The 14,857-nt window shown below is 42.6% G+C and overlaps 2 protein-coding genes across 3 annotated transcripts in view; both read left to right on the forward strand.

The window, feature by feature from the left end:
- NDUFB6 (NADH:ubiquinone oxidoreductase subunit B6) overlaps positions 1-14,857 on the forward strand; it is a 20,708-nt gene continuing 5,851 nt past the window's right edge. Inside the window, exons 1-3 of one of the 2 annotated variants that reach the window (XM_032137760.2) lie at positions 1-301; positions 2,126-2,218; positions 14,484-14,528. In XM_032137760.2, the coding sequence (XP_031993651.1) occupies positions 122-301; positions 2,126-2,218; positions 14,484-14,528 (318 nt within the window). In that variant the 5' untranslated portion in view covers positions 1-121. The remainder of the gene's footprint in view (positions 302-2,125; positions 2,219-14,483; positions 14,529-14,857) is intronic. The other variant, XM_032137761.2, reaches the window with a different exon arrangement.
- LOC116459099 (DNA fragmentation factor subunit beta) lies at positions 2,893-7,295 on the forward strand. Its single transcript, XM_032139379.3, is given in 6 exon segments — positions 2,893-2,967; positions 5,840-6,113; positions 6,116-6,139; positions 6,142-6,296; positions 6,298-6,750; positions 6,752-7,295. Coding segments are annotated over 6 exon segments (1,209 nt in total). The 3' UTR covers positions 6,980-7,295.

The following is a 14,857-nucleotide window of genomic DNA, read 5'->3' on the forward strand; positions in this document are numbered from 1 at the left end:
CGCGCGGCGCCCGGCGCTCGGCGTTCCCGCAAGGTCGCTTTGCAGAGCGGGAGCGCGCTTAAGTAACTAGTCCGTAGTTCGAGGGTGCGCCGTGTCCTTTTGCGTTGGTACCAGCGGCGACATGACGGGCTACACTCCGGATGAGAAACTGCGGCTGCAGCAGCTGCGAGAGCTGAGAAGGCGATGGCTGAAGGACCAGGAGCTGAGCCCTCGGGAGCCGGTGCTGCCCCCACAGAGGATGGGGCCTATGGAGAAATTCTGGAATAAATTTTTGGAGAATAAATCCCCTTGGAGGAAAATGGTGAGTGACAGACCTTTCCGGTCCCCCCCAACACACCCCACCGCAGCCGGCAGCCTGAACCCTGAACGTCCGCTCCCTGCAGCCACACCAAGGACTGATAACGCTCAGTGCTCTGGGACACTGGCCAGTCCCGAGAGTCCTCCTGGAGTCTCGGGAGGCAGGAGTCCAGGAATATGTATGGCTTTGAGAGAATCATGCCTTTTACTGTTAAGTACAGTGAGACGGGGGCGAATTTTAATACTTAGGTTTTCCAGGACGCTGCACATTTGATTCTCCTTTGACAGTAGAAATCTTCCCTCAGAATAATAACCAAGGACTCGCTAGAATTGAAATTCTGTGATTTAAGTATTTGAGGACACTTGTCTAACATTTAAGTGTGAGGTTCTAGAGACCAAGTAACACAGTATCCAACTACCAGAGGGCACAGCCAGCCCCTAGCTGGTGGTACAGCCCCTTGTGATCCCCGTAAAAGACAGGGTCCTGTTGGTATGCCTTGTGAGTCACATTCAAGAGCTACCTTTCTAAACTACCGTTCTGTACTTTTAACACAATGTTTCATTAAAAAATGACATTTTGGGCTTTGAAGAAAATCACTCATTCAAGAACTTTATTTTCAAGGCCTCTGGGTATTTTCTTGAGGTCTGTTATGGGTGATAAACATCTCAGAATTGCTTTCAGTTACCTGCAACACTTACTGATGACAGGATAATAGTAGTAATAATACTAAGTAACACATGGGTGCTTGCTGTGTGCTTGGCACTCTACTGAGGGTTTTACATGCGTTACTTCATTTCTTTATTCCTATAAGGTAGAGATTCCTAATCCTCACTTTAAATGTGAAGAAGCTGAGGCCTACAAAGCTTCAGTGGTTTGCTGGTGGTCAGGGAGGTAGGAATTGAATATGAGTTCATATTGTAATCAACATGTATCTGTTTCTTACTGTGCTACAAAGTCTAGTGCAATAGAATTGTTGAAAATTTTTCTGAGAAAGTGGTATTGGATACTTATTTATGGTGGTAAAATCCAACTCTTCTCCTACCCTTTGTATCCCTGACATTATCGGAATATTGGCTGTCACTGATTTAAAGTTGACATCCCATCCATCAGCCAGTGATATAAGGAAGTAAACAAATAATCATGTGTCGAAATTCACCTTACCTTACTTTAATTTATTCTTTTATAATCATATGTGTTATAATTCTTAGATTCTGGATTCCCCCTTCCTTGAATGGATAGGTGTTTTTTAATCAAATTGGAAGACATGGGAAAGTTCCATTTTTAGTTCTTTTTTAAAATAGTGTTGCAGAGGGCATTTTGGAGTGAGTTTGGGACACCCCATCTTAGTATGTAAAACGGCCTTTTTCCAGCATTGGTGTTGTCAAGGTTGTCTGCCTTATACCTAAAATGATGCGAGTGCCATTGATCAATAAATAGGTGAGATGACTGTACCTGAAAAATTCTATAGGTTTGATTACTCTGGTTAAATACGTTAAAATTATTCTTTCATTATTTTGCTATATTTTATCTTTAACAAACTTATAATAAGGATACTTTTAGAAGTCTTTAAACTATAAATGCCTTGTTATAGTCTTGCAAAATACTACTTAAGCATTTTGGTCTGGACTTTGTAGGTATCTTCTAGCAGACTCTGCATTTACTAAGAATATTTGAGTAGATGAGGTTACCTACGGACTATAAGAAAATATGTACCATTTAGAGTTTTGTAAAATAATCATGACATTGTTACATCATTGATGCCTTTTGTTCTGCCATAAATATAAAAAATGGGATATGTTTATTTTGTGTATGTGTTTTTCCCCCCAGGTCCATGGGGTATACCAAAAGAGTATCTTTGTTTTCACTCATATACTTGTACCTGCCTGGATTATTCATTATTACATGAAGTATCATGTGTCTGTAAGTATGTCCTTTTCAGAATTTATTTTTAATATTGTCCAAAATTATTTTCTTTGTGGCTATCTTACCCTACTTAGTGGAAATAATATGCCACTTATAAACAGATTTTGAAGTACTTTGAATTCTCTTAGGTAAAAGGTTTAATGAAAGTTACGTAATTGGGTATAGTTTTTTAAAAATACCGTCACTAGTTTACAACTTGAAATGGATTTCCTCATAGAAATTAGTTTTAAAGTGATAAGAATGTAGTGACCTAATAATACTAGGGTAAATTTGGGGTCATGAATAGGAAGGGAGAAAACAATTCTGCTCCTTTTTAAAAACCTGTATCTCTTATAAGGTAAAAATTCAAAATAGACAAAGCTTATCTTTGTCATCACCCCATTTCTGTTTCCTTCATTTTATCTGATTCCTCACAATTTTTATTTATTTAGAACTCAGGATGTCCAGATGCCTGCACTTTTTCACTGATAACAGATCTTGCATGGGCTGATTGAACTGAGCCAGTTGTGGTATTTTAAAGGCTCGGTCTGGTGCAGGGTGTTGGATCCCAGGCAGAATGAGAAGGGCATGCATTTTGGGAGGTGGCGTGGCAGAGGGAGCAGTGGTGACTGCGTAGCATGTAGTGTTGGAACACAAAAGAGTGAGGAGGGCATTCGTATACCAAGAGAGGGATGTTAGATCCTCAGTGGGTTGCAGGAGAGGAGGGTGAGCACATCTGTTTGGGGAGCAACAGTGGCAACAGCCTAGTATAGGATATTGGTACCTGAGCGGAGGGAGGAAGACATCTGGAAGAAGGATGGTATGAGGCAGTGAGGCAAGTGATAACTCAGAGTAAGAGGTCAGAAACTGAATGAGGTGAGGCAGGTATTAATGCTGGGATGTGGTTGTGGTGACAGGAGATGGATTATATATAGGGAGATTGGCCAAATACAGGCATACCTCAGAGATATTGCAGAATTGGTTGTAGAACCCTGCAGTGCCAAAAGTATTCTTTGGTTCTAGACCACCAAAACGAGTTACACAATTTTTTTGGCTTCCTAGTGCATATAAAAGTTATGTTTACGCTGTGCTGTGGTATAAGTGTGTAATAGCAGTATGTGTAAAAGAACAATTTATATGCTTTAATTTAAAAATACTTTATTGCTGGGCCATGCATGGCGGCTCCCACCTGTAGCCCTAGCACTTTGAGAGGCCAAGGCAGGAAGATTGCTTGAGGCCAGAAGTTCGACCAGCCTGGGCAACATAGTGAGACTCCATGTCTACAAAAAAAAAAAAAAAAAAAAATAGCTGGATGTGGTGGTCCACACCTGTAATCCCAGCTACTCAAGAGGCTGAGATGGGAGGATTGCTTGAGCCCAGGAGGTTGAGGCTGCAATAAACTGTGATTGCGCCACTGCACTCTGGCCTAGGTGCCAGGTTGATATCCTACCTTAAAAAGAAAAAACAGGCTGGGCACGGTGGCTTATGCCTGTAATCCCAGCACTTTGGGAGGTTGAGGTGGGTGGATCATGAGGTCAAGAGATCGAGACCATCGTGGCCAACGTGGTGAAACCCCACCTCTACTAAAAATAAAAAAAATGAGCTGGGCATGGTGGCATGTGCCTGTAGTCCTAGCTATTCGGGAGGTTGAGGCAGAAGAATCACTTGAACCTGGGAGGTGGAGGTTGCAGTGAGCTGAGATTGTGCCACTGCACTCCAGCCTGGCGACAGAGCGAGACTCCGTCTCAAAAAAGAAAAAGAAAAAACAAAAACTTAATTGCTAAAAAATGCTAATGATCATCTGAGCCTTCAGTGACTGTGTATGATCTTTTTGCTAGTGGAAGGTCTTGCTTCGATGTTGATAACTGCTGACTGGTCAGGGTGATGGTTGTTGCAGGCTGGAGTGGCTGTGGCAATTTCTTAATATAAGATAGCAGGCGGGGCGCGGTGACCCACGCCTGTAATCCTACCACTTTGGGAGGCCAAGGCAGGTGGATCACAAGGTCAGGAGTTCAAGACCAGCCTGGTCAAGATGGTGAGACCCTGTCTCTACTAAAAATACAAAAATTAGCTGGGCGTAGTAGTGGGCGCCTGTAATCCCAGCTACTCGGGAGGCTGAGGCAGGAGAATCACTTGAACCCAGGAGGCGGAGGTTGCAGTGAGCTGAGATTGCACCACTGCACTCCATCCTGGGCAACAGAGCAAGACTCCATCTCAAAAAACAAAACAAAACAAACAACAACAACAAAATATATATACATATATATATGTATGTACATGAGACAACAGTGAGGTTTGCCACATCGATTGACTTTTATTTTCATGAAAGATATCTCTGTAGCATGAGATGCTGTTTGATAGCATTTTACCCACAGTAGAACTTTCAAAATTGGAGTCAGGCCTTTCAAACCATGCCGCTGCTTTATCAACTAAGATGATGTAATATTTGAAATTCTTTGTTGTCATTTCAACAATGTTCATAGCATCTTCACCAGGAGCAGATTCCATCTCAAGAAACCACTTTGTTTGCTCATCCAAAGGAGCACCTTCTCATCTATCAAGCTTTATCATGTGATTGAGGCACTTCAGTCACATCTTCAGGCTCCCCTTCTAATTCTAGTTCTTTTGCTATATCCACTACATCAAGAGTTCCTTCCTGCACTGAATTCTTGAACCCCTCAAAGTAATCCACGAGAGTTGAAATCAACTTCTTCCAAACTCTTGTTCATGTTGATACTTTGACCTCCTCCTGTTAATCACGAATTTTCTTAATGGCATATAGGATAGTAAATTCTTTCCCAGAAGATTTTCCATTTTCTTTGCCTAGATCCATCAGAGGAATCACAATCTTTTTTTTTTCTTTTTGAGACAAGGTCTTGCTGTGTCACCCAGGCTGGAGTGCGGTGGTGCCATCTCGACTCACTGCAACCTCCGCCACCCAGGTTCAAGTAATTCTCCTGCCTCAGCCTACCAAGTAGCTTTTGATATGAAGTGAGAAACATGCAGCTCTTTCTTTTATTTGAACAGTTAGAGGTCATTGTAGTGTTATTAAATTGGCCTAATTTCAATATTGTTGTGTCTCAGGGAATAGGACGGTCCAAGGAGAGAGAGAGAGGTGGGGAATGGCCAGTTGGAACAGTCACAACACACAGCGTATACTCATTAAATTCACTATCTTATATGGGTGTGATTTGTGTTGTCCCTAAAATTTGTAGTAGTAACATCAAAAATCACTGAGTGCAGATTACCATAACAGATGTTAATATAACAATAATTGCAAAGTTTGAGGCCAGGCACGGTGGCTCACACCTGTAATCCCAGCACTTTGGGAGGCTGAGGTGGGCAGATCAGCTGAGGTGAGGAGTTCAAGATCAGCCTGGCCAATATGGTGAAACCCCATCTCTACTAAAAATACAAAAATTAGCCGGGCTTGGTGGTGCACGTCTGTAGTCCCAGCTACTGGGGAGGCTGAGGCAGGAGAATCCCTTGAACCTGGGAGAAGGAGGTTGCAGTGAGCCAAGATTGCACCACTGCACTCCAGCCTGGGTGACAGAGCGACACTCCATCTGAAAAAGTTTGAAATATTAGGAGAATTACCAAAATATGGCACAGAGACGTGAAGTGAACACATGCTTTTAGCAAAATGGCACTGAGTTTCCAGGATTGGTGCCTAGCCCATGCCAGTTTTGCAGAGCACACCTGGTAGACCCCTGCGGCCGGAGCCTGGACCGGCTTGAGCAGCTGACCAGCGGGTGCCACTGCCTGCGGGGCCCAGAGGCCTTGAGGACATCTGCAGTGCTCCAGAAGCCCAAGACTGTGAAGCTGCGGGCCCTGTGCAGCCCGAGGAAGTTTGGCATGGCGGGCAGGAGCTGCTGGGAGATGCTGCGCAAGGGCTACCTCTGCTTCCAGCTCCCTCGTACGAGGATGGCATGGAGCTGACCAAAGCGTCCTTGACAGCGCCGAGCTGGTACTGCTCACCTCAGGCCAGGCCTGGCAGGGCTATGTCAGTGACATCGGGTGCTGCTTCAGTGCTTTTTGCCAGCCGCACGCGTGACTCATCCAGGCCGCTCGGCAGCTACTGTGTGATGAGCAGGCCTCCGCGGAGGCAGAGGCTGCTGGCCGACCTCCTGTACAACGTCAGCCAGAACATCGCAGCCGACACCCGGGCTGAGGACCCGCTGTGGTTTGAAGGCTTGGAGTCCCGATTTTGGAATGAGTCTGGCTATCTGAGATACAGCTGTGAGAGCTGGATCCGGAGTTACCTGAGAGAGGTGAGCTCCTGCTCCTCCATGGTGGGTGCAGAGGCTCAGGAGGAATTCCTGTGGGTCCTCCGCTCCATGTGCCAGAAGCTCCAGTCTGTGCAGTACAATGGCAGCTACTATGACAGAGGAGCCAAGGGTGGCAGCCGTCTCTGCACACTGGAAGGCTAGTTTTCCTGCCAGGGTCCCTTCGACATGGACGGCTGCTTGTCAGGATACTCCATCAACCCCTACAGTAACAGGGAGAGCAGGATCCTCTTCAGCACCTGGAACCTGGATCACATAATAGAAACAAAAACACACCATCATTCCTACACTGGTGGCAGCAATTAAAGAACAAGACGGAAGAGAAGTGGACTGGGAATATTTTTATGGCCTGCTTTTTACCTCAGAGAACCTAAAATTAGTGCACATTGTCTGCCATAAGAAAACCACCCACAAAACCAGCTATGACCCAAACAGAAGCTACAAACCCCAGACAAGGTTGAAGAGGAAGTGGCCTGTGCGAAAGCTCCAGTGACATATACACACCACTTTCTCGTCTTTGTTCGAGGCCTGTCGTGGGCATAATTTTAACAGGTGCCTTTTTTTTTTTTTTTGGTCACTCCATTAGCTCCTGGAAAAAACTTTAAAAAATATTTCCGGCAAATCTGATTTCAGTACATTTCTGAATCATTGTTTGTTTGTTTGTTTTTTGTAGATGGAGTTTCACTTTTGTTGCCCAGGCTGGAGTGTAGTAGTGCGATCTCAGCTCACTGCAACCTCTGCCTCCCGGGTTCAAGTGATTCTCCTACCTCAGCCTCCCAAGTAGCTAGGATTACAGGTATGTGCCACCATGCCCGGCTAATTTTTGTATTTTTAGTAGAGACAGGGTTTCGCCATGTTGGTTGGGCTGGTCTCGAACTCTTGACCTCAGGTGATCCACCTGCCTTGGCCTCCCAAAGTGCTGGGATTACAGGCATGGGCCTCCATGCCTGGCCTGAATCATTTTTTGTACCTTCTGACAGCCCAACTTCCAGAGGACAGCTTTGGGGTACTCACTGGATGTCTTGTGAGTCATCAGTAGGGTTAAGAATTGTCCTGAGCTGAAGAATTCTTCTGTTCTCTGGTTTTACCAGTATTTGGTTTGCTCATGTGGTGTGGTCACCGTACTAAAACGGTGTCATGGCTGAAGTTAGCCACTCTTGTTTGAGGGACAAGTTGTTTGTGTGTCAGCTGTCTGCTGGGTCTCCATTTCCATGGCAAATGGTCAGCTCCATCCTTCTTGACAGTTCTAAATGCCCAAAAGAGAGGTGTCATGCTTTGGGGGTAAGATATTTGTACTCCATAAAGAACATAAAAGGACATTCACTGCTGAATTTTTTCTTTTTTTTTTTTGAGACAGAGTCTCACTGTGTCTCCTAGCTGGAGTGCAGTGGCGTGATCTCGGCTCACTGCAACCTCTGCCTCCTGGGTTCAAGCGATTCTCCTGCCTCAGCCTCCCAAGTAGCTGGGATTACAGGTGTCCACCACCATGGCTGGCTAATTTTTGTATTTTTAGCAGAGATGAGGTTTTGCCATGTTGGCCAGGCTGGTCTCGAACTCCTGACCTCAGGTGATCTGCCCGCTTTGGCCACCCAAAGTGCTGGGATTACAGGCGTGAGCCACCTCACCTGGCCTGCTGAATTGTTTATAATGGCAAAAAGTAGGAAACCTCCCAATGTCTATGAATAGGGCCATAGCTATTATGTTGAACCACATGAAACTGCCATTTTCTAGGCCAAAAATGGTGAGCAATCGTTAATTTCATGATTCAACTTGATACATAGTGCAAAACGATGTTGCAGTTTCAAGCTTTTATGAAGAAAGCGTTTCTGTGTAGAAACTGAGGCCGGGTGCGGTGGCTCACGCCTGTAATCCCAGCACTTTGGGAGGCCGAGGCGGGTGGATCAGGAGGTCAGGAGATCGAGACCATCCTGGCTAACACAGTGAAACCCCGTCTCTACTAAAAATACAAAAAATTAGCCGGGCGAGGTGGCGGGCGCCTGTAGTCCCAGCTACTCGGGAGGCTGAGGCAGGAGAATGGCATGAATCCCGGGGGGCAGAGCCTGCAGTGAGCCGAGATCGCACCACTGCACTCCAGCCTGGGCGACAGCGAGACTCTGTCTCAAAAAAAAAAAAAAAAAAAAAGAAACTGGAAGCTGTTCAGTGCACCAGCAGCTGAACCCTGCTCCTGTTCCATTTATTAGAGTTACTATCATCTCAGATAATATGGAGCTCATGTCAGCAGTGCAGGTGGTGGGTGCGCAGAGACAATCTGGAAGGAAACACGCTGATCTGAACAGCAGTAATCCTGGGGGACACGGGGGTGGGACTAGATTACAGAGGACTCATTTTCTAAATCATGTATTTTTATGATACTTGAATTTTTTTGAAATGGGCATTTTTAATGACATAATGTACTTTTTTTTAAAAAGTGTAATATTTGAATTTTTACATTTGTTGTATAATCAGGAAAAGCAATAAAGATTTTTCAGAAAAAAGAAAAATGGCACTGATAGAGTTGCTTGTCTCGGGGTTGCTAAAACCTTCTATTTATAAGAAAACACAATATATCTGAAGTGCAGTAAAGCAAAGTGCAATAAGGTGAGGTATGCCTGTGAGTACATATGTTGATGATAAAAGGACACAAGATTCTCACTGCCGGAAAAGGGAGTTACATATGTGAAAAGGAAGAAAAGTTTGTGGTGGTATAATGGAATTGGAGGTACTGGTGTGAACTCATGGTTTTTAAAATGTATTGATAGACCTAGAAATAGATATAGATGTAAATGTGGATGTGTGCATGTGTGTCTGTGTGTACATATTCTCTAGCTCTGTCCACTGAGAGGACCTGGAAACATTGCCACTCCTTAGTAATTAGCACACTTAGAAGCTAGGTCTTATTTTCTAAATACAGTTATGCACTGAAAGGACCCAGAGCTCAGAGCAGTGGCCGATTCTAGGGCGGGAGGAGAGAAAATATAAGATGAGCTTGGAACATATTATTGTGCCAGAAAGTAAAGAAGTGCTGAAAGAATGATGGGAACATATTTCAAAGGACACAGAGTCGTGCAAGGACTCCTGCCTGGGCAGTTTGAACTTTAAAATAAATAATGATAGTAATAGATGATAGTCACCTGAATAAAATGAAAATCCATGAGTGCAAACTGATATAAATAAGTGAATTAATAAATGGGTAGAAAAGAAAGCTTTTTGATGCAATAATTTGCTGAATGATAGAATTAGAAAAATTACCATTTGAGAATCATCATAGTAATATTTAATTCAGCTAAGGAACATCATAGAATGCTAACATTAGTCTGGGCACAGTGGCTCACACCTGTAATCCCAACACTTTGGGAGGCTGAGGTGGGAGGACTGCTTGAGGCCAAGAGTTTGAGATCAACCTGGGAAACATAGTGAGACCCCATCCCTCCAAAAAAAAAAAAAGAGCCGAATAGTCCCACCTATTGAGGAGGCTGAGGCAGGAGGATCGCTTGAGCCCAGGATATGGAGCCTGCAGTGAACTATGATTGTGCTGCCCTCTGTACTCCTGCCATCCTGGGTGACACAGTGAGACTCCCATCTCAATCAAAAAAAGAATTTAAAAAAAAGAGGATGCTAATACTAATTTTAAAATACTTATCCTCAAAGTACTTATTTGTTACAAAGGGAGAAAGAGTATCTTTGTAGTAGAGAAATCTGGCAGACGCCGCCTTAGTCAAGGGGTCTAAATTAACATTATTGATAATGGGGCAAACTGAAATTATGTGTTACTTGATAGGCTGCAATAAGAACACAGCATTACTTTTGTGATATTCCTGCCAAAGGTACATAACTTGAATGTAATTTATTGATTAAATTCATATGAGGAAACAGAAGATAAACCCAAAGTGAGGGGCTATTCTGCATCATTATTGGCATTATACCTTCAGAAATGTCAAGATCATGAATGTTAAAGGACAGCTTTAAGATTGTTCCAGATTGAGGAAGAATAAAGAGATATGCCAACTAAATGCAATTCTTCATTAATAGGCATAATTGCATTATCTGTAAGAACAGTGACGGTGTTGGCAGTCAGAATTTTAAAGAGCCTACACAATCAATGGAGAACATGTCATGTAAGGGGATTTTCTGGTAAGTCCAAACAATTGTTGAGACAATTGAGAAGATTTGAATGGATTTTTTAGACCAGGTAGAGATAGTAATGTATGAGTGTTAATTTCCTGATCTTGATAGTTGTATTGTAATTATTTTAAGAATATTGTCTTTGTAGGAAGTATACTAGAGTAATAAACTAGTCAGCAATTTACTATAAAGTGATTCAAGGAAAAAATTCTTTTTTTTCATTCTTGCAGCTTTATGTAAGTTTAAAATTATTTCAGAATAAAGACAGAAGTTAAGGACTGCCTAACAAATTATAGAGAATCCAGTGGATATTGGCTTTCTGTTAGCCTATTGACAGAAGAGTGAAACAACCAAAATTTTGGGGGGTTTTCAGAACACCCCTGCCCCCAACATAACTTATTCTCTTTGATTGTGTTCTCTACTGATTGTGTAGACTCTTTAAAATTCTGATTGCTGACATCTTTGTTCCATGTACTAAGCAGATTAAGCCCCTTGATTAACAAGTACGGAGTGTCTAGCATGTCCTCTTCCTTTATTGCTGTAGAAGAATATACAAGACCAAATTCCTGACCTCAAAGACTTTATAGTAAAGTTGGAAGATAGGTATAATTTGGGAAGGAGTATGGAGGAAAAAAGTTAATTCCTGTTAGAAGCAAAGATATGGAGTCAGTAATGAACGTGGCCGTTTGTACCTAAGACTGAGGAGCTGACTAGAATGGAAGGTCTGTTGACTAGGTAGTCTGGGACCAATTTATGGAGGGTCTCGAAAGTTAGATAGAAGAAGTTGAACAACATGTGATAGGCAATGGGAAGCTTTCCATTTTTTAATGGGAGAGTGACTTGATGAATGTGATACATTGAGGAAAACAAAGAAAAACATTGAAATGTATGGTGAATTGAAGGGAAGAAAGTTCTGACAGCAGGGCAGATCAGCTGGAGGCCATTGCATTTTAGTAGATGTCAGTTGAGAATCTGGTTAGGGTGAAGATAGCAGGGATGAAGAGGAAAAATAAAGCCAGAGACACTTTTAAAGGAAGAAACACCTGAAGTTGGTGGTTGATTAAGTTGGGGATAAAACCAAAGTTCACAGTCATTTATGACTGTAAAATCTCTAGCCTTGGAAATTACAAGTAGGGTATTGGAAGGGAGGGCTTTCTGATGATGGAATAGAAGTGAATATTTTAGGCTGGGTGTGGTGGCTCATGCTTGTAATCCTAGCACTTTGGGAGGCTGAGGCAGGCGGATTGCTTGAGCTCAGAAGTTCGAGACCAGCCTGGGCAACATGGTGAAACCCCATCTCTACTAAAATACAAAAAAATTAGCTGGGCTTGGTGGCGTGTGCCTGTAATCCCAGGTACTCAGGAGGCTGAGGCAGAAGAATTGCTAGAACCCGGGAGGCAGAAGTTGCAGTGAGTCGAGATCAGGCCACCACACTCTCCAGCCTGGGCGATGTAACAAGACTCCATCTCAAAAAAAAAAAAAAAAAAAAAAAAATAGTGAAGTTTTTAGAAGCATGTGCTGCCATGGCAGTTTTGGAGATGTCCAAGTGGACATGGCCTGTCTTATACATGAGATTATTAGTTCTAAGAGGAGTTAGAGTTGGGTTAGGGGATTTTCACATTACAAACTAACACAAACTCTCTCTACAACTATTAAAAAGGGCTAACAATTTATATATCTAAGGGTGAGAGAATAGTTTGTATTTCTGTTGTTGATGGGCTTAAAAAAACTTTATGTTCATAAAAAGACTACTTCGTTTCATTATACATCTGTTATATTTTCACTATTTTGGCACGTAAGACCCTAGAGAAGAAAATATATTACTTTCTGTTAGTGAAAGTTTAACATCCAAGAGTGATTTTTATGTGCAGAAAGAACTGGTTACAGTGACTTAAAATACAGATTAATATTCAGTTCTTGAGTTTCAAATTTAAAAACATAATTTTTTCCTAATTCTTTAAATTCAGTTTTAAAATTCTACTAAACTATGCATCTAGTAAAATAAGAATAATCTCCTTTGTTTTTTACTATCTTTGGATTAACTGAAGTTGAACTCTTCTGAAACAATTCCATTTACAAACATAGCCAAATTCTGTTAAATATTTTAAATTGTATTTATACATTTTGTGTGTTCAGTTTTATTTCGATGTATTTATATGGTAAATTTATGATTCTAAGAAGTAATTTTTTTCAACATAGGATCACAAATCTAAATCAATTATGCATTTTAACTAGAATCCTAAACCAATATTTATTTATTTATTTATTTTTTTGAGACGGAGTCTCGCTCTGTCCCCCAGAGCGGAGTGCAGTGGCGCAGTCTCGGCTCACTGCAAGCTCCGCCTCCCAGGTTCACTCCATTCTCCTGCCTCAGCCTCTCCGAGTAGCTGCGACTACAGGCGTCCGCCACCATGCCTGGCTAATTTTTTTTTTTTTTTTGTATTTTTAGTAGAGACGGGGTTTCACCGTGGTCTCGATCTCCTGACCTTGTGATCCGCCCGCCTTGGCCTCCCAAAGTGCTGGGATTACAAGCGTGAGCCACCGCGCCTGGCCCTAAACCTAATTTTTTAAAACCTCTATTAGCCAGATTATCTTACACATTACAAACTCTAACCAACAGAATGTATGGAATGTACCAATGTTTTCAGAACTTTTAAAAGTTCACACATTCACTTATTTATACTCTGGGTTTAACTTAGTTTATCATATCTAAATTTAACTACATTTTTCTGGGATCGAAAAGACATTTCTTTTTTTTTTTTTTTTTTTGAGACGGAGTCTTGCTCTGTCGCCCAGGCTGGAGTGCAGTGGCGCAATCTCGGCTCACTGCAAGCTCCGCCTCCCGGGTTCACACCATTCTCCTGCCTCAGCCTCTCCGAGTAGCTGGGACTACAGGCGCCCCCCACCACGCCCGGCTAATTTTTTTGTATTTTTAGTAGAGACGGGGTTTCACCGTGGTCTCGATGTCCTGACCTCGTGATCCGCCCGCCTCGGCCTCCCAAAGTGCTGGGATTACAAGCGTGAGCCATCGCGCCCGGCCGAAAAGACATTTCTAAGAGAAGCAAATTTAACAAGCTGCAGTCACTAGGTTGACAATTCAATACAGTAATGTGGTTGCTTATCTGAGGGTTCACACTTCCGGGTGATTTTTCCTGAGCCACAGATGGACATATTTAGTTAAACATTTTGTGTCAGTAGAGGTCCCAAAGCCACTCACTTACCTTTTCTCTTGATTTGGTGGCGGGCGCCTGTAGTCCCAGCTACTCGGAGAGGCTGAGGCAGGAGAATGGCGTGAACCCGGGAGGCGGAGCTTGCAGTGAGCCGAGATTGCGCCACTGCACTCCAGCCTGGGCGACAGAGCGAGACTCCGTCTCAAAAAAAAATAAATAAATAAATAAAAGAATCAGTGTACTCTGCCTTGAAGTGTGGAGAATAGACTGTTTTCATTTGCCTAGGAGGGCACAAGTGGAAGCAGGGAGGCTAGTAGGTGCTGTTGTGGTAGTTGAGGTGAAAATATGATAGAGGCTTGGACAAGGGTGGTGATGAGAACCAGTTGGATTGAGGGTATATTCTCAAGATAGAATTAACAGGCTCTGCTGAGGAGTCAAGGTTTCTGGCTTTCATAACTGGGGGAATAAGAGTGTCATTTACTGGAGGAACAGTTTGAGGATGGGAGAAGTTAAGTGTTGGACCTGGTTAAGTTTGAGATGCCTATTTGATAGCTAAGTAGAGATATTGAGTAAACAGTTGGATATGTGAATCTGGAGTTCTGTGAAAGTTTGGAGCTTAAGTTAAAATTTGGGGTATGACCTATTTCTTATTTTCAGAAGAAACTCTTAACACCATAATTAACACAGAGTTAACTTTTATTACAGGAAAAACCATATGGCATAGTTGAAAGGAAGCCCAGAATATTCCCTGTAAGTCTTAAAACTTCTGATTTTGTTTGTTGTTTTTCTCTCTCCTTTTCCTCCCTTTCCAAGCAATTATTAGATTAAAATGTTCTTTCCTTCTCACTTTCGGTTTAAGTCCATTTTGGGTATTCTTGTAAAAAAAAAAAAAAAAAAGGAAGAACTAGCATGAGGTGACAATTACAGTTCAAGCGGGAAGTGAGCACATTTATTTTCAACCTGGCTGTAAAACGTATTTTGTGACCCTGATTTTCCTAAAGGGAGTACCAAAAGTTTTTCACTGTGTCCTGTTTCATGTTGGGTAAAGAGCTTAGGGCATGAGCCTAAGCAAACATCCA

This window comes from Hylobates moloch, unplaced genomic scaffold (assembly GCF_009828535.3).
Source record: "Hylobates moloch isolate HMO894 unplaced genomic scaffold, HMol_V3 SCAFFOLD_19, whole genome shotgun sequence".
Classification (NCBI taxonomy): Eukaryota; Metazoa; Chordata; class Mammalia; order Primates; family Hylobatidae; genus Hylobates; species Hylobates moloch.